Source organism: Pagrus major, chromosome 6, assembly GCF_040436345.1.
Source record: "Pagrus major chromosome 6, Pma_NU_1.0".
Taxonomy (NCBI): domain Eukaryota; kingdom Metazoa; phylum Chordata; class Actinopteri; order Spariformes; family Sparidae; genus Pagrus; species Pagrus major.
In genome coordinates this window covers 11,496,565-11,519,573 of record NC_133220.1, presented here as the reverse complement: position 1 = coordinate 11,519,573, position 23,009 = coordinate 11,496,565, and the positions used below count along the sequence as shown (strand labels likewise).

At 39.5% G+C, this 23,009-nt stretch overlaps 1 protein-coding gene across 1 annotated transcript; it reads right to left on the bottom strand.

The window, feature by feature from the left end:
• Positions 1 to 1,674: 1,674 nt before the first annotated feature.
• Positions 1,675 to 19,591, bottom strand: rhoca (ras homolog family member Ca). The gene is made up of 5 exons (XM_073467851.1): positions 19,475 to 19,591; positions 9,941 to 10,098; positions 6,560 to 6,680; positions 6,031 to 6,161; positions 1,675 to 2,231 (listed from the first exon to the last, which is right to left on the bottom strand). Exons 2-5 carry the CDS (start codon positions 10,094 to 10,096, stop codon positions 2,058 to 2,060), a joined length of 582 nt encoding a protein of 193 aa, XP_073323952.1. The 5' UTR covers positions 10,097 to 10,098; positions 19,475 to 19,591; the 3' UTR covers positions 1,675 to 2,057.
• Between the last annotated feature and the right edge of the window lie 3,418 nt (positions 19,592 to 23,009).

The following is a 23,009-nucleotide window of genomic DNA, read 5'->3' as shown; positions in this document are numbered from 1 at the left end:
TTTGTATTATTACTGCAGAGGTATATCAGTTCCAAATATCGGTTATCGGTCTCCTTGATCATTGATAATTGGCGTCAGTATCGGCCCTGAAAAAAACATATCGGTCGATCCCCAAGAGACACTCGATGATCTTGTTAGGGCATATTTAGAGGGTACAGATAATATTGCACATATGAACTGAGTGAACTTTACACATTTGTTATATCTGTAAGGTCTGGAATTTAAAGCATTTCATGTATTTTGTTGTCACATGACCTGTCAGTTTCTGTCGTCACAAGTGGCGGTAACAAATGTTCATGGGAGCATTATCTAAACGCTTTTGCAATTGCAATTCTTATATTTTGTTATATGTTCAGCACAACTCGAGATAAAATATTAAATGTTTCTTGCCAAGAAGTGAAGATCAAGAGCAACACGGATCAAGACAAAAACTGACAAATAAATGCAATTACATTTTTTCAACAGCTGTTCTCTAAAAACTAACTTTTTTGGCAACCGTAAAACATCAAAGACAATATTTATGGCCGCTGACAGATGTTTTCCTACTGATGTTAAGGAAATATGTTGTGTTACAAGCGTTGTAATTTTCCCATGAGTCATTCTTGACGCAATAGTACATGACGTAAATTGGTGTAACCGAGCTCATGTGCCAGAATAACTAAGATGACACTGCATTTAAAGATCAAATTTTATGTTAGGACGACTGAAAGTTTAGGAAACTAATGACACATTTTGTGTAATCAAGCTTGGTGAAACATGTCAGAAGGTCATTCTTGACCTCGTCAGTCAGTGTCGGGTTGGCATGGAGCAGCTGGTCTATCTGGTCTGGGAGAGAACAACCAAAAGGCACACCAGAACAGAGAAGGCACCGGGGAAAAACAAACTCCTCACACACACACAGCTCAGCTCCTCTAAAACATGCAAGGAATGTCATCCGACTGGAAACATCCACACTCGAAGGCTAACAGCTCTAACAAGACATGATTTCCACAAGTGGGCTAACCCGTTCAACACATGGATTCCGACAGCAGGCCTGACCGGTGACCGGCTCACTTGCATCGTAGGAGAAGAAGAGCTGAACTCAGTTGCTCACAATAAACAAACGGGGGAGGTTTCACCAGGCCTTGGCCTTCGTTTCTGTCTCAGCTGTGTCATCTCCCTGTTGGTCCTAACAGCCATTGTGCATAGTTGAGTCATATTGGCTTGTGTCTTGACTGGCCAGTTCTCCTCTGCCCATCCTGGTCCACTGCACAGATTAAGGATAGTGAATAACTGGATCTTATACTAAAAAAAAAATGGGAAGCTCACTCCCTTCTTTTTATCAAATTACAGAGGCAGCTACCTTCTTTATCCTCAGTGAATATGGTGAATGTTTCACACCGGCAAAAATGGCACAAGCAGCCATTTGTTGCGCTTGACGAGCTGTCAACAACAGTGAAAGCCTTAGTTATGGCTTTGCTCAGGTTTCACAATGACAACACTGTGTAAAATAAGCTACAGTACAATGGAGGGCCCCTCAGCTGAAATGTTAGCTATGAGAAGTAGACAGTGGCTTAAAAAAAAAAAAAGAAAGAAAGAAAAGGCACTAGCTCTCAAAAACACATCAACTTTCATTCTCTATCACGACTGCCATGATGAACAGAACGGACACTAACAGGACAGTCTGGACTTTACTCATGAAGACTTTATACAAGCTAAGGAGGATGATGCTGCTCGCCCAACATCGTGAAGAACAATATTGCATACAAATATGTGCATCTATCACTGCCTCGTTACGTTACAAATATAAAGAAAAACAAGTAGGAAAACGTTCTATGTGTAAAGACAGATTTTGGAGGAAAAAACAAAAAATCAACAAGGAACTTTAAACATCAATTTCTAAACATGGTTGTAATATAGACAAAGTTCATTTCCTGTATTTGTTGGATTCATCTGCCTGACTGTTATCTTGAAATGCGACATACAGTACAAAGATGCTGTTTTGGTAAAAGGTCAGTCCTTTTTTTGATGTGTTTTTTTCTCCTGTTGGTCAGTTGATTTGATGTCATGTTGACTGCTCACAGCAGCGTGCAGCCGGCTCTCTTCTTGCGCTTGCGGACCTGCAGCGCCGCTCTAGTGGCCATCTCGAACACTTCCCGAACGCCGTCCTTGGTCTTGGCAGAGCACTCCAAGTATCCAAAAGCGCTGATCCTGCTGGCCATGTCTCTGCCTTCTTCTGCCTTCACTGGCTCCTGCATGGTTAGATCACAGATTGTTAGAGACTAACGGGTTTTTTTTGTGCTTTTTTTTTTTTTTTTACATCTACCAAGGACAGTATGTTTTCACCTGTGTCCATTCATTGGTTGGTTGACTTGTCAGAAGGATTACACAAAAACTACTGAGTGGATTTCCACAAAATTTAGAGATGGAGGATGGGTCTCAACCCAGAATAGACCCCATTAATTTTGGATGGTGATCCAGATAAAGGGACAGATCCAGGAATATTTTCCCACTGTATTTAATAATAATAATAATAACTTTATTTATATAGCACTTTTCAAAAACAAGTTACAAAGTGCTTTACAATAAAACAGATAAAATAATTAGTTAAAATCCAAACAGAGATATAATATTTAAAACAATTTAAATAGTTACAGCAATTACCATCAATTAAGAAAAGGCCATAGTATAAAAGTGAGTTTTAAGAAGAGATTTAAAAGAGGATACTGAGTTTGCCTGCCTGAGATCTCCAGGCAGGGAGTTCCATAGCCGAGGGGCCCGAACAGCAAAGGCCCGGTCACCTTTAGTGACAAGTCGAGATTTTGGAACCATTAGGAGGGCCCTGCTGGAGGATCTCAGGCGGCGATCAGGCTCATAAGGAGTCAGCAGATCATAAATATAGGCAGGACCTTGACCATTCAAGGCTTTAAAAACAAGCAGTAAAATCTTAAAATCAATTCTAAAACTCACAGGTAACCAGTGAAGGGCAGCAAGGATTGGTGTAATGTGGTCACATCTCTTAGTACGTGTTAAAAACCTAGCAGCAGCATTTTGTATCAGCTGCAGTCGTTGGATGTTTCGCCTGCTGATACCAGAATAAAGTGCGTTGCAGTAGTCCAGTCTGGAGGAGATAAAAGCATGGATAACCTTTTCTAAGTCTGCAGAGGACAAGAATGACCTGATCTTCGTTAGCTGTCTCAGTTGGGCAAAGCAGGACTGCACCACTTTAGTCACCTGAGTGTCAAAAGATAACTCTGAGTCAAAGATGACACCGAGATTGCGGGCCTCTTTTCGAACATTGTTAGATAAGGCACCCAGACTAGAGGAGAGATTGGTAATGCTACTAGTGTTGGGGCCAGAGGGGCTTATTATAACAATGTCTGATTTGGAGTCATTCAACTGCAGAAAATTTGCCGACATCCAATTTTTTATCTCAGCAAGGCAGGACAATATACAAGACACATCAGTTTTACCAGGCTGTAGTGGGACATACAACTGCGTATCATCTGCATAGCAATGAAAATCAATATTATGTCTACGCATGATTTGCCCCAGGGGTAACATGTAAACAGTGAAAAGGAGGGGACCCAAAATAGACCCCTGAGGGACCCCACAGAAGAGAGGAGCACAAGAAGAGGAGGCTTCTCCACACATTACAGAGAAAGACCTGTTGGACAAATAGGAGATGAACCAATCCAGAGCCACATCACTGATACCAACATAATTCTTCAGACGGCTGATTAGGACATTATGGTCCACTGTATCAAAAGCTGAGCTCAGGTCAAGGAGAATTAATATTGAATACAGGCCTGTGTCTGCTGCAAGCAGTAAGTCATTGGCAACCTTGACCAGTGCAGTCTCGGTGCTGTGAAGGGAGCGGAAACCAGATTGAAATTTTTCAAAGATATGATTGTTGTTCATAAAAGAAATCAGTTGAGTAGAGACAATTTTTTCTAAAATCTTGGATAAATAAGGCAGCTTTGAAATTGGTCTAAAATTACTTAAAATAGAGGGATCTAGAGAGGGTTTCTTTAAAAGAGGGTAAACAGTGGCATGTTTAAAATAGGAGGGGAAAGTACCAGTAGACAATGAGCTGTTAATAATGGCCAAGATGTCTGGACCAACCGTCTGAAATACAGCTTTTAAAAACCAAGTGGGAATGCAGTCTGAAAGGCAGGTGGATGATTTTGAAAGTGCAATAGTACGTTCCAGGGTAGACAGAGAGATTTCACTGAAGTGGGTTAACGTTGAAAGTGGGCAGGAGTCAACTACCAAGTCTCTGTAATCATTGTTAAAATGCTGCCGGATCTCCACTATTTTGTTTAAAAAGTGATTAAGAAATTCTTCACTTTTGTCTGGGGAGGATTCAACTGGTATTTGACATTGCGAGAACATTTCCTTTAATTTTGCAGGGAATAAAGCATTGATCTTGATAAAAACTAAATAAATCAGGCTTAATTCAGTGGCTGGTATCTAAGAGTGACTACAATTTGATGCGGATTAAAGGGACGGTTGGGCCTTGGCAGTCACATCATGTCGAGCTAACATGTATAAACATGTAAAATCCAAAACACTTGAACTGATGACTTAGTGCTCTTCTTTGTCAAATCGTTCCTGATTCCTACAGAAAGGAAAAGCTGACAGTGGTGTCTGAAAGAGCTGGAGAGCTTTGTCAACAGGCTGGACCTGGAGACAGACACAGAGTGGGCCATGGTGTGACACAGTGAACCAGTATGTTGTCATTGTAGTATGACTGAAAGGCCACTGACAGCCTGTTCAGAGTCACTGTTTGTTCCCCAAGACAATAAACTTTCAGTGACAGACGGAGAGGATTTCATTTGAATTCATGTTCAATCTTTCTTTCGGCTTCTTCCTACTTCTAGGAGACCTCTCCTCTTTTCTTTTTTTTTAACAACATTTCAGGGTTTTTTGTCTGTGTTATTCATTCTGAGTCAAGCTGACTGCAAACAGAAAGTGTCGTCTGTTGTACAGATTGTGAAGCCCTCTGAGGCAAATTTGTGATTTTGTACAAGCTAAATAGAATTCACAGTGGCTGAAAATGCTGAACGGCACCATCTAGTAGAAATCGTTTAGCTTTCTTTTTTTTTTTTTACATATTTAACCCCACTAAATGTAAACATCTGAAGCATAATAATGCAGCTCTACTGTTGCTGCAACACAATGCAGCACTATCCAAAAATGCCATCACGGTGTGCTTTATTTCTACTGATTTTCTTGCATTTGTGGAAATTATAAAATCAGTCACCACGTTAACTCTCTGGAGTTGCATAATCGTGTCTGAAAGTGTTATAAACCACAACACTATGCAGCGTTTTTGGAGCCTTCAAACTCCTCATGGGTGTATGACTCAAACTTACTTCATTGTTGCATTAGGATCCAAAATTGTCATAATTAGCTCTGAAAAAGGACAAACTGTCACAGTTCCCATGTGGTGAGAAATATTGAGCAGAGCCATCAGAAACTGTCTGATATGCTGCTGCAGTTTGTTGTCTAGCAGTGTAATATATTCAACATAGGGATAAAACACACTACAAGAAGGACTTCTCCATTGTAAACAGTGCATCACAGCAGTGTTTCTCAAGCTAACAAACAGGGAAGTGGTATGCACAAACTCTCTTTGGGGCAAGGACAAAACATTAATGAAGAGGGGCGATTTGTTCTGCATTCTTTTCTGAAAATTAAAAGTAAAATATAAAATATTTAACATCAAAATGCTGTTGCAGTGTAGTTCATATCTTATTTTCATTCTTTAGAAAATCATCATAATGCAGAAGCAAAGTCTCTGAAACTCAAATATCTTTGGGGGAGGACTTCCAGACGCCCACAATAGATTCAAATTCCCCCCTATTTTTTTAGTCTCGAGGTTGGCATGTACGACTTGCGGTGAAGCAATATTTGTTGTTAACATGTACATAAATAATTCAGAAAGAGGCCCATGAACAACCCAGCACCTATCCTCAGGCCTTCGGAGTCTGAGTACTGGCGAGGTGCCTACTTGTTCACTTCATTGACCCTCAGAGGCTTCCGTACCTGCTTCATCTTGGCCAGCTCTCTCCGTGTGTGCTCATCATTCCTCAGGTCCTTCTTGTTCCCCACCAGAATGATGGGGACATTGGGACAGAAGTGCTTCACCTCGGGCGTCCACTTCTCAGGGATGTTTTCTGTCCCGCGAGAGAAGAAGAGGAGGAGAGTTGAAATACTTGGACAGAGAGAGAGATAGAGAGAGAGGAGGAGAGGGGGGGGGACTATAAAAAAGGGACAGGCGGTGCAGAGTCACAGCGCAGAACACTTCTCATGATGGATTGCTCTGCAGACTGCTCGAGGCAAAGATGTTTTTAGCTGCTCTAATCCCACTTCCCATCAAGTCCATTAAGCCATTTAACAAACAGCTTGCTGAGCTGATATGAACTGCCTTGATACGGTGAAGATAAACACTTTTATACAGAGGAAGTGATGTATTCTATATTTTTTGTAATTTCTTTGCTGCTGCTGTCTCAGCCGGGTTTATCTAATTTGACCTGTTAAAAATTCAGTCTTGTGTGTGTCAGCAGTTCCTCACCTAAACTGTCCGGGCTGTCGATGGAGAAACACATGAGGATGACATCCGTGTCAGGGTAGGAGAGAGGCCTCAACCTGTCGTAGTCCTCTTGGCCAGCAGTATCCCACAGCGCCAACTCCACCTGGGAGGAAATCATAAGAAAAACACCGTAAGAAGAAGTAGACAAACATAATACATATACTGCACATGAAGGCGGTTACAAATGTAACAAAATAAAATCCAAAATACTGGTATAAGATAAAATTATAAAACTGATTAAAAGGTGTAATTTCTAAGAAATGGCCAGAATTCGAAGGTAGCTCCCAAACTATTGGGGGCAGCATAACCGCTTACTGCTGCTCACTATACTTTCTGTAGCGACTACCTGCTTTTAGCAAGTAGCTCAGGTAGCCGTGGAGCTAAGTGGCCCTATTAGCTGACCGGAGTCTGCCCGAACCACAATCAGAGATCTCAGTCAACCAGCCTCCCAGTGAACACGTTTGGACACCAGACTGGGACTGAACACAGCCTCTGAGACCGGTGAATGCCAGCTGAAGACAGGGAACAGTATGGAGGGGATTTACAGCAGCTCTCACCGAGACTATGACTCCGGGGACGAAAAGACACAGCAGGTGGGGACAGAGAGAAAGAGTCGAGCATAAGCAGCAGCCAAAAGCAGCGTGTAGAGCTAAAATAATATTTTAACTTCTTATTCTGTGAATTGAGGATTTATTTCAACAAATCCAGAGGTGATGTGGAGCGAGTTTTATTTAATTTATGTCGAGTTTATTTACAAGCAACCAATGCAAGACACATAACAACATGATACAGTACAACATAATAGAAGAAAAAAAGACTGATCTGAAGCCAAAATCTGTGTAAAGGCTTATTGTTGTAAAGTTGTTGTTTTTTCCTTTTAGTTTAAACCTGGGGATAAAAATGTGTCTTTTTAAGATTAAAATTACAGATTAAATAATATATCTTCAGTTCTTCAGTTATACAAATGCAAGCTCTTAAAGTATTTTGTTGCAAATGACATCTTAATTTTTTCTGCAAGCCAAAATACAAGTTAGAAAATCCTCTGGTGATTCTCGTCACTCCTTATTATTTCCATGACTCACTCCTTCGTGTTGTTTTGTTGAAAGTTTTGTTATTTGAACCCTTCCTGAGGGGTTAAAAAAAAGACAATTATCTGTCTTCACAGACGAGACGTAATGCTGCTGCTCACTGTTCCGGATGAATGCACAAACATTTAACCAGTCACGACATCATTAGTGATGAAGTTTCTTTTCTCATCCACTGCGTGCCATGACTGTTTGGAGTCTGACGTACGAACCTTGAGGCATGTGCTGTGTCTGAGTGAAGGCCAATGTTTTGAATACCAGGAAGTAAATAATGTTAACCTCGGGACATTTATCTCCTCTCGCTGCACATACCTAGCATCGTAACTTATGATTTGTATGTTGCTTTCCTTGTTTGACGGGACTTAAGTGTTCAGACACTTCTCATCACCCCTGCAGCTCTGACCTCAACGGCTTCATAAGTCTGTTATGTTGTCAGTGAAATGAACTCAGGGACTGGCCTCATCCCATCACACCACTGATTAATTCAATTAGGGAAAGTTGGAGATTAGCAAGCATCAAACCAGATACCTTCTGTCCCTGTCCGGGCATTAACAGCCGGTCTTCACTCGACGCCGCTCTTCATCTGACTCACTCTGTTCATGGGAAACTTTTTCAAAGTTTTGAATACTGGAACTCCACTGAATGACAACAGATTCTGGTAATGCCCACAGAGAGCACAAGCATCAGTCAACGGTCCCAAAATAGAGGTTTGCAGAGGCAGCGGGTGGGTGGTGGCTGAACGCTGTGGAGACTGCATGAGCAACCGGAGCAGTTATGTTCCCAGTGGACTTGTTGTGAGCTGCAGACTTTGGGGAGGAAAGGAAAGCGGGAAAAAACAGCTATTTTTAGAGGCTGCCCAATGCACCGAAGGTGAAAGAAAGAAAATGTTTTTTACCCTCGAGGGGGGCACGAATTTAGAGGCTGAGAACATCCAGCTGCTTGTGTGATGGGATAATTCTTATGGGGATCCTTTCAAGAGTTGCAGGGGGGATAACCAACGGGGCCGTGGCCATATCTTTACCAAAATTATCTCCCCCTAGACCGATGTCCATCATGGATCCCTAACTTTATATTTCCTGTCCAGCAACACAACAGTTAACCCCTCCTTGCCTCCCAGCATCTAATAGAACCAGAACAGGAAATGAGAGACGTTTATCGGGCAGGAGGAGGGTCCTGATGGGAGAAGAGGGGGATTGCCAGGAGACATCCCTGTTCCCTGTCTGAACAGGAAGCTGAGAAGTAGAGTCATTTCCTGTTTTGCCAAGTGGTGATCCTGCGGCGGTGGTCAGCTCAAGAGAACAAAACCCTTCGACATAAACAGGCCGTCTGCAGCTCAGGCTTGACCCTTGCTCACGGTACAAACACTTTGGAGTAGTGAAGTAGTTGGTTTCATAACTCTGTCTGAAAAAACTCCCTCGTTACTATACAGTGCATATTATTTACCCTCCATATTACATTAACCTGACGTGCCAGATGGTTCATTATACAGAACCATCTGGGAAGGTGCCGCTAGAACTGATTGTAAAAGGGCGCTTTCAAAAAATACTTGGCAAGTGATTGGATGAACCATTCGTCTATCACCTTCCATCACAGGCCAACTTTAACCAATCAGATCAACAGTAGGAGAGAGCGACCACCAGCAGCACCAGTTAGTAAATCAAACTCATGTTGAAGCCAGTCGAGAGAAAAGCAAAAACATGTTTTCAACGAGAAAAGCTTTCAATGCCTTTCTTTTTTTTTCATCCAATGAAATATACTCTCTCATTCTGATGTATGGATGCTATAGCAGCATCTACGCAAACAAGGCCAAGGAGCATTTCATCGTACAGTGCAGTTCAGTTTTTGTCGAAGTATGTAAGCTTTGCAGCCAAACAATGGTAGAATAAAAGAGCAGTCTGAGCTTCCTTTTGTCTTCAGCCTCTTTTCAGGCTTTAGCATCTTAAGCACGTTATTATGTATGAAGCCATCAAGTGCATGTTTGTGACCTCTTTTTTCAAGACTCTTTAAAGCAAAATGAGTCAGTTTGAAACACTAAGAAGTCAGCCGTGTAGAGTTTATGAACTTGTGGAGCTACTGTTTAATTAGTTATCAAGCTTGTTAGGTCCACTTGCGACAGTTGTCATTTCAGCTGGAAAATGACTCTGCTGGAAGTGATGCTGCTTTTGTTTTCATCTGTCTGATATCAAGGAAATATTACTAAGAATTTCTAGTGGTAAATCTCCCATAAGGACAGTGTTGTTTTATCTGCTCTGCTTTCCTGAGCGTCAAATGTACAAACCTGCTTTCCGTCAACCTCGATATCAGCGATGTAGTTCTCAAACACCGTCGGTACGTAGACTTCAGGAAACTGGTCTTTACTGAAAACAATGAGAAGACATGTTTTCCCACATGCTCCATCCCCGACGATCACCAACTTCTTCCGAATGGCTGCCATCTCTGTTGGGAAACAGGAGGAGAGTTTTTACAAGAGGTTGTCACAAACAGACATTTTGTTGAGTGTCAAAAAATATCAGCAGCACCGCAAAAAGCAAAGAAACTTTTTTGGCCGTGATGCAACATTTCACTTGAGATGCCACGCTGCAGGAACGAGCGAAACAATGCCGTCACACTTTGTCATTTGCCGTCTGTGTATTCCACGCTACAGATGTTTAAAATTATTTGTAGCGATCAGAGGAGCACATGATATATCAAGAACACAATGTTCTCCAAAAACTTTCTCTGCTGACGCTCTGAGGCTCCAAAGCCACCACTCTGACATCTCTGACAGACAGTACGGCATCACATTACACCTAAGGGAGCGCTGTGATCTGCATGTTGTCACAGACGACTGCAGTCACAGACCTTGAATCCCCAACGCCACATCTAGACTACAAAGCTACATAAAGAACAGAGGAGAAGGAGTAAGATAGTGGAAGAGAAAGAGGGGAGGGGGGTGTTGAGACAAGCTGGGACATGAAGGAATGTGCTATCAGGCTCCTGCTCCGCCCTGTTTGTTTCCCTCTGCAGCATGTGTGGAAGAGAAAAGCGTCCAGGAAATCAGGGCAGCTGGTGAAGCACTTGGTGGTGTGTCCTAAAGCAGACAAAACACCGCCCTGCTTTTGATGCTTCTTCTTCTTCTTCTTCAGGAAAACACTGAAAGTAATACCCTAATTATCTCATAACTACTTTACATTAAAGGAGGACGAGCTAAACCTGCCAGCCCATATGTTCCAGTGTAAGCCAGGATTGCTTACATGGGGTTTAGAGTGTAGTGAGCATGTGTGTGGCCAACCAAGCGCCGTGCAAGCTCTTCCCACCATAACAGCAATGTCAGACGAAGATGGATGCCTGCAAGGATGAAGCTTTGCTGGTTTCCTGTGCACAAAATACAATCCACTGAAACAACTGAACCAAGACAGATTTCTGCAATAAGCCCTGCAGATGTGAGGACTGGTTTAGCTAGGGATGAGTTAGCAGTGCAGCTGATGGATGAGCTGGAGTCCTGCTGCCTGGGAGCAGCTGTGCATATAGTCATTTGGCTCCTCACCTCATCCACTTTCTGCCAGACGGTCTTGACAGCAATCCTCTTCACGTGGGCACCCACTTATCAGGGGAAATTAATCTTTCAGTCCTGCTGGCAAAACTTTGGAGTTGATTCTGCCCCAACACCCACTTTTAATCTCTGCTCAGGTGCATAGAAACGCCAAGGCGCTCAGTAAGATGCACCCAACCATGAAAAATCATCAAGAACACAGATTGACATTGTTAGTCAAAGTATTCCAAAATTAATATCGCAGTCTTCTGATTAAGGGTGGGTGATATGGCCAAAAATTTCAATAATGGTACATGGATTTTTTTTAATCATCTGGAAGGTTAAAAATGAGAACCAATATTTCATGTTTTGAGGTGAACAGGTGCAACTAAATGCCAGCTTGACTTCATCCAGTGAGATATAAAAATCACATGAATTAGAGTTGCATCACTGCCAATTGTTGCTCTCATGCCACATGACAATGTGGTAAGATGTCCTGCTGCCCTAATCACACCTGAAGCAAGCCCTTATTTCTGAATATAGAGCAGAGACACTAAGCCAGTTTTTAAACTTTTTGTAGCCAAAGCACACCAAAGGGCAATCCAAAATCTCAAGGCACACCTGTATTTTTTGGGTGTAGAATTTGCTTGCGTATAAGGAAATAAATGAGTGCACAGTACTGATATAATAAATAAGTAAAATTCAAATTCATCACTTGTTGTATATTGCACTAATAATCTATGGTCGAAACCAAATTCAACGGCACACCTGGATTTGCCTCACGCCACATCATCTGGAAACTACTGTTGCACATACCACCCGAACCCTTCTTCTGACACTTCAAAGCTAATACCCATTAAAAGGTCTATCATCAAACAGATAGGCTTGATCGATATGTTGACTGACATTTGACCAAGAAAACTTAAAGGACACCATAATACATGGATTTTACTAAAGGAATAGTTTGACATTTTGGGACATGCTGCAGGGAGTGAGATAAGACTTATACCACTCAAGTCTGCACAGTAAATATAAAGTTACCACCAGCAGCTAGTTAGCTTAGCTTAGCACAGTGACACTGTATTTAATCAACTAATCTTTGCAGCTCTACATAACATCTTTAAGTTAGTTATTCCACTGTGGCAAACACAGAGTATGAGTTAATTAATGAGGTAGAGGAGAAGAGGTATGATTAGATAAGGGTCTACTTCTTCCTATTCCTAATGTGAATTGTGTTGTTTTTGAGAAATTATTGATTTAATTTGTTTCAATTCGTTAAATGGATTTTTCCTTTTAAACTGTGTTGCTCTTGACTTATTTTTTTTTAAAGCTTTTTTTACTGCTTTTTTTACATGTTGGAAATAAGAAAATCTGCAAAGTGAGCAAATAAGTCCAGGAAAGAGTAAAAGGAAAAATAAAAAGGTTACAAGAGAAGAAATTATTACCCAGCCATGTTTCCATTGACTCTTAGACTTGGCATAACCAGTAGCCATACTGGAAATGTTGGGTGTGTTAACATGTTTGGCAGTTTTTCTTAATTTTGGGTTGCTCGCTCCTTGTGGAAATTCTCATCATGGTTTGTTCCCATTTCCTTCACATTTTGCCCAAAGGTCCATTCCCTCTGGTGCAGTGTGTTCAGTTACAGCTGCACAAGATTTTCAAAGACAAAGATTCAAGTTTGAATTAAGGCTGCTGTCATGTGCTGACTGCTGTTATTTCTACATGTTTAATATGTAATGACAGGCAAGCAAGCAAACCTCTTGATTACACTCGACTGTGACAACCAAAAAATCATCATTCGCTTCAGCTGCAGTTGCAAACGTTTCAACCGAAAAACCAGCCAAAAAACAGAATATTTAATGAGAACAGAGGCTGCTTCCACTTTCCTTCTGTAAGTGGGTTTGATCCTGGGATGAATATTGACTCCAGAGACACAGCACAGTATCTTTTGATCTTTTTCTTTCCAGAGATTGCCAACTGGACGAGAGACGGCCCAAACTAGCTGAAGGGTTCAAAGCCAAACAAGTGGGAGACAGCAGCACCGGGGCCTCAGAGGCTCACCCTGTGAAACAAAACAATCCACTTCCTGTTCTGTGAAGCCTGGGAGGAGCTTTTGGCTGGAGTTCTGTTTGGACAGGCCTCAGCAGAGCTGGGACACGGAGAGGGCTGCCAGAGGCAATGCAACACATGCAAGCACGCAACTTAAGCACGCAGGCTTACTTACACATACATGTACATGTGCACAGTCGCTCTCTCTGAACAACGATAGCTTACCCTTGGTGGCAGTGATATCGGGAGCCAATGGAGGGAAATCTTGATGCTTTTGCAAAAGGAAATTATGCGTGAAAATGTCCCAAATAGTCACAAACTGTGGTGAACTCTCAGGCTACCTCTAACTGATGCTCTCAATTTAGGCACTAATTTAGGAAACTAATGACAGCAACAACTGAAGAGGAAGTTTAGGTGGTTGCCAGTGGTAACAAATTGCACTTTGAGCCTGTTAATGATGTTTCAACCATTGAAGGAAACCTATTCTGCTTTATCCACCACCACTATTCATCCTCTCCATGTCCATGATCTCACCCTGATTCAATCAATACATGTGAATGGACTCCACTTATCTCGGACCAGTATTAGCTGGCCGACCCGAGACCTCCACACGGCTGAATGAAAGCAAAAGGTGTCACCGAGAGACTAACCGTCTGCATGAAAGCTGTGACAAAAGCAGAAAAATAGTTCAACATCATTTTGTCGGCTCTACATAACCACCAGTCAGTTGAGGGGGCAGACATTTTCATTTACCTGTCGCTGTGAGTCTACACTACACGACTGAGATTAATCCAGTGGTGCAAAGAGGTACGCTAGAACATATTCACGAAGCCTTCCATCATCCTGAGGTAGACTGAGGATCGACTATCACTGTGAGACAGCAGGAACACTGTGTTACATCCAGGTTAAAACATCAAAGAGCGACACTTGAGAGCAAAGATAAAATAATACTGAGCTGACTGAACTTTATTTATACAGCGATTTCAGCTATTTATAATACTGATCTATTAGCATCCGTCCACCATTCACGAATGAAGCCGGTCCAGCAATGCAGAAAAGTTGAGCCTGATTCTAGTTCTGTTTCAACCCAACTCTACGTTATCCAGTAAGGCGCTGCGTTGGCCAATCACATACAAGCAAGCCCAAAGTAAGATCTCTTTGAAACATCAACTCTGTGACAACTTCAACGGTTTAAAAGTAAAAAACAACACATGTATGTTCTGTTTGTGCTCTATACCGTGAAAATGGTTTTACAGTGGGGGTTGCCAGACTATTTCTTGGCCTAAGGGGGAGGGGGGTATCTTTAATTAGCTATTATTAGATAATACATACAGTGCACCTTGCACGATTTGCTTGCTTAGCTCCCGAGAGCTAAGCGTGTTGATCATCTGTTAAGCTCTGTGAAGTCCGCTTTCATCTATATCAGAAAATCAATCACCTACAATTCTGATCATTTATTAATCATTTAAGTTATTTACAAAGTAAACTTGCCAAACATTTGCTAGTTTTACCTACTCAGTTAGAAAGTTCTGTTGTTTTATATCATCACTCTTTTTAAACTGTTGGACAAACAAAGTCAACTGAAGACGTCAACTTGTATGCAATTAAACTTTATTGGACATATTACCCTGTTTTGTTAAAGGATTCATCTAAATATAGTCCACAGATTAATTCATAATGAAAATAATAGTATTAAACAAGTGCAGATCTGTTGATACATATATAAGTATGGTAGCCATCGCAGTACATGTGAGTTCACTGTGATGCAGAAGACAAAGTGTAAAGTGTCACTGGCAAGCACACGTAAAACCTGATCCAAAGACAACAAGAGGAGCCATTAAGACACTGCAAAGCAATGCACCATTACTTCCTACAACTATTTGAGCAATGCCCCGGGTTAATGAACACACCACCTCTCCCGTTCTCTAAGGAGGTTTTCCTGAGGCTTAGGGGCCAACGGGAGTTATGCAACATGCTGAGCACAGAGTTAGCACAGAGCAGAGCGTGACCCCAGCCAATGAGGGAGAGCTGCCTCTCAATCCTCATATAACTTTAAAACCAACAACAACGCTGAACATGGACAAACATCCAGCCAATAAAAGGCCTGTTGTTTGGGAGACGATGATGATGACTTTTTTGTTCCGAGGTCCTGCAAACAAGCAAACATACCACAGGAAATGAGTCCCGGTATGATTGTTTTGGCTCGTCTAACAAGCTAACCGGGGCCCTACTCTATCTTTGATACAAGCAATTATTTTCATTATCGATTTAACTGTTTAGTCTATAACGTGTCCAAAAACTTTGGAAAAAAAAAAAGCTCATCACAATTCCCAAGAGCCCAAAGTGAGCCCCAGGGCCTAAAGTGACAACAAAAACTCAAAAATGACAAAGAAAAGCAGCAAATCCTCACATTTAAGAAGGTGGACACAGAAGATGTTTGACATTTTATGCTTTAATCAATTATCAAAATAGTTGGGGATTCGTTTTCTGTTGATCGACTAACCTGTTCATCGACTTATTGTTGCAGCCACAGTCACAGATCAGCTGACGTCAATGTTAAGAAGTTATTTCCTGGGTTTTTGGTGTTGCCATGGAGCTCAGTCAGACTCTAGTTGTATATAAACTAAGAGAGCAATAAAACCAAGGGTGGATTTTAACTGTTTGACAGATAAACATTCACCCGTTAGAAGTCTAGCCTAAATCTAAATCTCTATGGAACAACTTTACTACCAAATAAAAACGATCCTTTCATGTACTTGCAGTTATTTATCTCAAGGCTATGTTTCAAAAATAAACCCGTGTACCTGAAAGCATGCGAGAATATACCTCCCTTCCTCAAGTCTGTCTGCGAAATGGGCTAAAGTTCATCAACTGGCTGAGGCTGTGGCTGGAGACAGAACACACAGCCTGTGACACCGGCTGTCTGCATCACCTTAACCTGACGTGGAAACATCTTATCTGACTACATCTGACAGGAGGCAACAGACATCAGATCACACAGAGGATCAGACGTTAGGTGCAAGAGAAGAAAAACTTCTCACACGGGAAAGCTTCAGGCTGTTTCAGATCAAGCGTTTGTGGACACAATGCAGAGATTCCTGAGTAAAGGCTGTCGACTAAAGTGCATGAAATTGAAATGTGAGTGCTAAGCTCTCTTATACAACTGCAGGGAACATACACAGCAACAGATCAGGTCAGCCTCTCACATTCTTTGGGCGTATGTTACAAACACACTCGGCTCCTCAGTCTCACTGAGTCATGGCTTTACTGGTACACCCATGGAAATGATCAAATCTCCCAACAGGCAGCCAGCCCATGAAATAAAAACAGGTATGACATCTCCCTCAAGGCCTCTTGACGACATTGACCCATTTATCCATACGAAGAAAAATGAATATGAATTTCCTATTCTACACTGAAAATGAGGGAACGTGTTAATCGTTTTATGTTGAATAAGATTTTTGTGTTGCAGACGTTGTTTTTTTATTTTGGGGAAATACATGTATTTGCTTCCTTGCGGAGAGAATGATAATAACAGCTCTCCCATCCAAGAAATAAGCACTCAAGAAATTAGTAACTCCCATGGATGTATTATAAGAAATGGATAACGGGCTCGAGGATGAGTCCTTTTCACTCGAATGAAAACTAAGCTCACTGAAAGAAGAAATTAATAATACAATAATCTGGCCAGTTTTCTAATTAATGACCCATCACCTTCATTGCTTCCATCAAGCAGCCATGAATGTATAAATAAATAAATAAATAAATATAGATTATACACCAAAGGAAGATAGTCACAGATACTCCCGCTCTTACAGCCTTCCTCTTCCTCTCCAGGAAGTAGGGCAAGGCGAACTAGTCGAGTCAGCTGGTGGCAGAAGGAGCACGATGGCCAAAGACAGAGGCAGAGGATACACCTACACGAGGCTTTGAGCTAACCGACACCTCATGACTCACTGCTGTTCAATAACTCAGGTCATAAGCAGACAAACGAGGCTGCCCGGCTGGCTGAGAGGACTCGAACACAGACGCCTGGACACTTCTGTTCCTCCAACACAAGTCCATCTACCCCCGTCTACATCCAGCCTTAGAGGCTTCAACTAATGTTCGTCCAAAAGATAATCTGTAGGGCTTTGTTTAAGGTTTTGAGTGAGTGGGATTATTGACAATTTATAGTTTTATTGGCTAAGTTTGTCTTTAATGCCTAATTTTCTCACTAAATTATGAATCTATCTACCTGCCCAGGGACTAAAGGTGGAAAAAAACAATTTGCTAAAACCCAGTCCATTACATCTCTGATTGTCTTATACTATTTTATCCCTCACATTTCACATTGTCTCTTTTAATCTAGAAAAAATGCGTAATGAAATGACTGAGTATCATGTTCCAACAAAACACTGACCTCTAGATGTCATGGTATTTCAGAAATGTATTATATTTGTTTTACATTAATAAACATCACAATGAAGATTTTGAAAATGATACTTTGATGTAAAATTATTTAATGTTTTTTGTGCATTTTCAAATAAAGATACATGAAACAGGAAGTTAATCAACAATTGGTTGCCAGCAACAATTGTCCGCTGGAGACGTCACCTTGTGTTCTGTGAAATTATGATGTGCATTATTCATTACTCTCCACAGTCCAAACATTGCATTGATTAATCAAAATATCATCAACAGATCAATCTATAATGATCATCATCAATCATTGGTTGTAGATCTGATATATAGAACAGCATTACATTTAGAAGACACTAATGCACAACTGTGTGCGGCTGAACATGCCGCTGAAATGAATTCCCAGCACATTTAAAACATAAAAAAAATCAATGTTCAGGGCTGCAACCATATTCATTATTGATTATTCAATATACGATTGACTGTTTTGATTGTTTGGTCAACAAAATGTTTGAAAATAGTGAAAAAAATTAGAATTGGTGGACATGCCAGAGCCCATTTAGACATCAAACTTCATTTGTTGTTGTTGTTATTTGACATTTTTGCTTTATAATTAATTACTCTATAATAACTCTAGTGGTTAAAAATGGTTTAACACTATGCATTTTCAGTTTTTGTTGCACTTGACATCCATCTGCAGGTGCACCAAGAACATATTTTTCTTGAACGCCACATATATGTTTAATTTCCAATAGATTTGGACAATAAGTTATCATGAATGGGACCTTCTTATTTAAATAAGATTAAAAGCCCTGAAATGTATTTCAGGCACAATTTAGGCTCAGGGTTGCAACCTTATTCATTTTCGATTATTCTGACGATTGACTGTTTTGATTGTTTAGTCAACGAAATGTTAGAAAATAGTGAAAAAATGTGAGTAGTTGGACATGCCAGAGCCCATTTAGACATAAAATGTCATCTGTTGTTCTGTCTCACAAAGATATTCGATGAATCATGATATAAAACAGAGAAAGAATATTTGGCATTTTTGCTTGATAAACTGCTTAAATAATTACTCTATTGGCTAAAAATGGTTTAAAACTATGTATTTTCAGTTTCTGTTGCACTTGACATCCATCTGCAGGTGCACCAAGAACATATTTTTCTTGAATGCAACATAGAGGTTTATTTTCAAATAGATTTGGACAAACTGAGGAGGATGATCACAATCTATTTCTATTATTTTTTATGTGAATCCTATTACTTACAATGAATGACTCCTACTTAAGTCACATTAAAAGCCCTGGATGATCCCCCATGTGAATTCAGATCTTTTCTTTTAACACAATGTATCCAAAAATTCAGACTAAATGACTCACCTCTGTTTTCAAATGTCACCCCCACATGTCTTGCTGCGTTTGAAAACCACTGTTAGCAGTTGAAAACAAGCAGAGGGAGTCTCGATAATGAGGAAATTAAGAGTTCCCAGGAATAGAAATGGCTCATTAGGAGATTTGCCATGCGGAGTTGCTTATTGAGGTCGCAGCAGTCGGACAGACTGTACATGCCAACAGGATCTGATCTGCTGCTTTGACTTTGAAACTACCAACAATGAAGCTATCAACAGTTGTAGAGAAACACGCCCTGACAACTAGCAGCCACACCGTTTGCACTCCGGCACCAGCTCAGGGATTAAACTACTAACCTGAGCAAGGGAAAAGGCGAATGTTAGTGTGAGGACAAGCCACCACCTTGTTCTCTCACCCAAGTAAGTGAGCTATAATTAGACTGTCGACTTGTGTCAAATAATGAGAACATTGAGTCAAACTACAGCCTCCGTGTCATAATTACCTGTCAGCAGCCGGATGAGACGTTTTTATTAATATTAATCCCCGCTTGCTCTTTCCTCTTGATCGTGACACACACACAGAGACACACACACGCTCACTTCTTGCTGCAGTATTCGCTAATTTTACGGAGAGGGTGCTGAGAAACGGGGCAGGCGAGCAAGATCCTCCCACCGACACCAGCGACAAGCTAGGCTAGGCTAACAGACAGCTAGTTCCGCTCAGGACTTTCAAAATAAAACGAGCAGAGGCCATCAATGCCTCCCATCATAAAAAGAAAACCACAAAACTTTTACATAAATAAATAATTACAGAGATAAAAATTAAATGTTGTATATATATATATATATATATATATATATATATATATATATATATATATATATATATATATATATACATTATATCGCTATATATAGCTTGTGTTTATGACTTGAAAATAATAATTCCAAGTTCCTTATTTTTTTCCATCTGTGAAAATGTGGGGAAAAAAATATTTTTCAGGAGAAAAAAAACGTTTTCATGTGAAACCAAGTGAAAAAAAAAATCACAAAATGTATTTTTTATTCTGTTCCACACAAGGGGAAAAAACTTTTTTTTCACTAATTTCATACATGACTTTTTTTTTCACGTTTTCACAGATGGGGAAAAAAATGAAGGAAAATATTGTAAAAAAGAATAGAAAACACAAAGTGTTTTCAAAAGTGTTTTCTGAGTGGAAAAAACATTCTTTCTCATGAATTTTTTTTTTATCAAGTCTGATATAAATTTATTTTTCACCTGTGTTATGTATTTATGAAAAAGTTTTGTCAGGATAATCTTTTTAAGTTCCTGAATTTTTTTTCCATCTGCGAAAACCGTCCAAAAAAAAAAAAAAGAAAAAAATATTTTCACTCGGTTTCACATGGAAAAAATATGTTTTTTCTTGTGAACATTCTTTTTTACACTTGTTTCACACGTAATATTTTTTTTTCCAGAATTGTTTTCACAGATGGAAAAAAAAATTAAAAAGTAACTGAATGAAAACTTTTTTTTTTCTGTTTCAGTTCCACACACAGAAAAAAAACTTTTTTTCTCATTAAATTTTTTTTTTCACAGATGTAAAAATAAAGGAACACAAAGCAACAAAAACAATTAAACAAACAAACAACAAACAGTGTACCGAGAGATAATCATTTTCGCAAACATTTTTCTTGAGAATTCTTTTCTCACAAGAAATTTTTTGTTTCCCGAGATTTTTTTAATCACTGAGTGCCACACACGTAAAAAAAAGTTTTTTCTCGTGATTTTTTTTTTACTGGTTTCACAAAAAAATTCTCCTGAGAAAAACATTTTTTCACATGTTTTCACAGATGGAAAAAAAATAAGGAAACTGAAAAAAAAATCATATGTGGAACCAGTGATTTTTTTTTTTCTGAGTGTGGAACTGAGAGGGGAAAAAAAATACTTGTGACATTATAATTTTTTTCACTTGGTTTCACATATGAACATTTTTCCTTTCTCCTGAAATTTGTTTTGATGATTGAAAAAGTTTTGCCAGGATAAGTTCCTTAATTTTTTTTTCCATCTGTGAAAACATGTGAAAAGGAGGGAAAAAAGTGGAATTTTTTCCGAGACTTTTTTTTCCACACAGTTCCACACACAGAAAAAAAACTTATTTTTTCATTAAAAAAATGTCACTACATAATTTTTTTTTTCACAGATGGAAAAAATAAACAAACATAAAGGAACAAAAGCAAATTAAACAAACAAACAACAAACAGTTTACTGAGAGAAAATAATTTTCACAAGAAATTTTTCTCACAAGAATTTTTTTGTTTCAGGAGAAAACTTTTTTTTTTCTTTTTTTTACAATTTTTTTTTCACTGTGTTCCACACAGAAAAACAATTTGCGTGATTTTTTTTTACTGGTTTCACAAAATTTTTTTCAAAAAAATACAACTCACTCGCAAAAAAAAAAACAGTGTTTTTTATTATGTTTTTCTCCTTTTAGTCTGGTTGTCAGTATTTCATTGCTTAAAAGTTATGAGGAGGGATTATATTTTCATTGAAAAGAAATTAAGAAATAAATTAGCTTTTTTTAACGATTTCATTTTGTTTTACTACATTTATTTCACTGTATATAAATAATTCTAATACAAATTCAATGTCAAACTTTTTGACTCGGTTAGATACAGGACCAATACATACCAATAAAATAATATGACTACTGAACAGGTCCTCGGGGTCCTCACAAATCTTCCCCTCTATGATTTTGAAGGCTACTGCTCGTACTTCCGGTGTTGTCACGGTTACTTCTACCTAACTTGACGGAGCTGCTGCAGCCACTGGAGTCACCCAGGTCCCTCCTCCCTTCCCCGGTCGAAGATGACATCATCCGTAGTACAAGAAGACTCGTGCAACAGGAGGGATGGGTGTGGATCTCACCAGTGTTGCCCTCTGACATCAAGGAAAGAAAACCATTCACTTGGATCAGAACCGACTCTTACTTCCTGCAGGCTGCTGGCTGTGTTGTTTATCTCAGATGTGACCAAAACTGGACATTCAGCATTAACATGTCTGAATATTAAATAATATAGAAAATGAAACAAGAAAAACAAAACTGATATTATGTTTTTAATTGATTAGTAGCTAGCCTTAATGCATATTCTCAAATCCTGTCATTAAGAACAATGTCTGAGTTTCTTGTGTTGTACTTTTATGCTTTTTCGTCACAACCTCTCAGAGGGAGCCTCCTTGCGGTCTTTAATTTTCAGCTATAGCTCACAGTTGCTTTACAAATAAAGATTTCACTCTCAAAATACACAGCAGCTTATAAAATATGATCACTGTTATTGATTAAAGGACCTGCACACACAAAGAGGGTTAAAGAGCCCTGTGGACTTTTTGACCTCTGGTAGTGCTATGGAGATGTTGGCACACAAGGAGGCACATGTGTGGGTGATACTTTATGACTTTAAATGCCTCTAAGGTCCATTAACCCAAATGTTCTGGAGACTTCGGACCTTTTACTTAAATTAAATATACTTAGCAGTGTTTAATCAGCTTGATACTACATGACTTTTCTGGTTTTAGGAGACTTTTTAATAAACGTCATTTTGAAATGATGTAAAACGAATGTAAAACAAGATTTTCATTCTGCTCTTTATACAGTAACAATGCTGCATCATCCCTCCCATATTAGTCTGTTTGGATTTGTGTAGTTTTAGTTTTATAACAGTTTGTTACTATGGAGTCAAATAGACTGTAAACTTAAGTATTGTCCTGGAGGATAACATATGTGAAACATATTTTATTCAAATGAATAATAATTCTTTGTAATAAGTATTTTGTCATCTTCATCAAAAGAGCAAGACCAGTTTATGGCTTCACAACTATCTATTTATCTATATCTCAGGTTTTAACAAGGTCAGAGAATATAGATATATTTTTATTGTTAATGAGGAGGCAAAGACAATTAATATGAATGCTTTGTGCTTATGTTACTGAACTTGAGCCTATATGAAGAATATTTTCCTGTTGTTTAACATTTTTCTGCC

Coding starts and splice junctions, on each gene's coding strand:
- rhoca (XM_073467851.1), bottom strand. CDS start 10,096: ATGGCAGCCATTCGGAAGAAGTTGGTGATCGTCGGGGATGGAGCATGT. Junction 6,681..9,940: donor TCGAGGTTGACGGAAAGCAG/GTTTGTACATTT, acceptor ATTTCCTCCCAG/GTGGAGTTGGCGCTGTGGGA. Junction 6,162..6,559: donor CGACAGCCCGGACAGTTTAG/GTGAGGAACTGC, acceptor CTCGCGGGACAG/AAAACATCCCTGAGAAGTGG.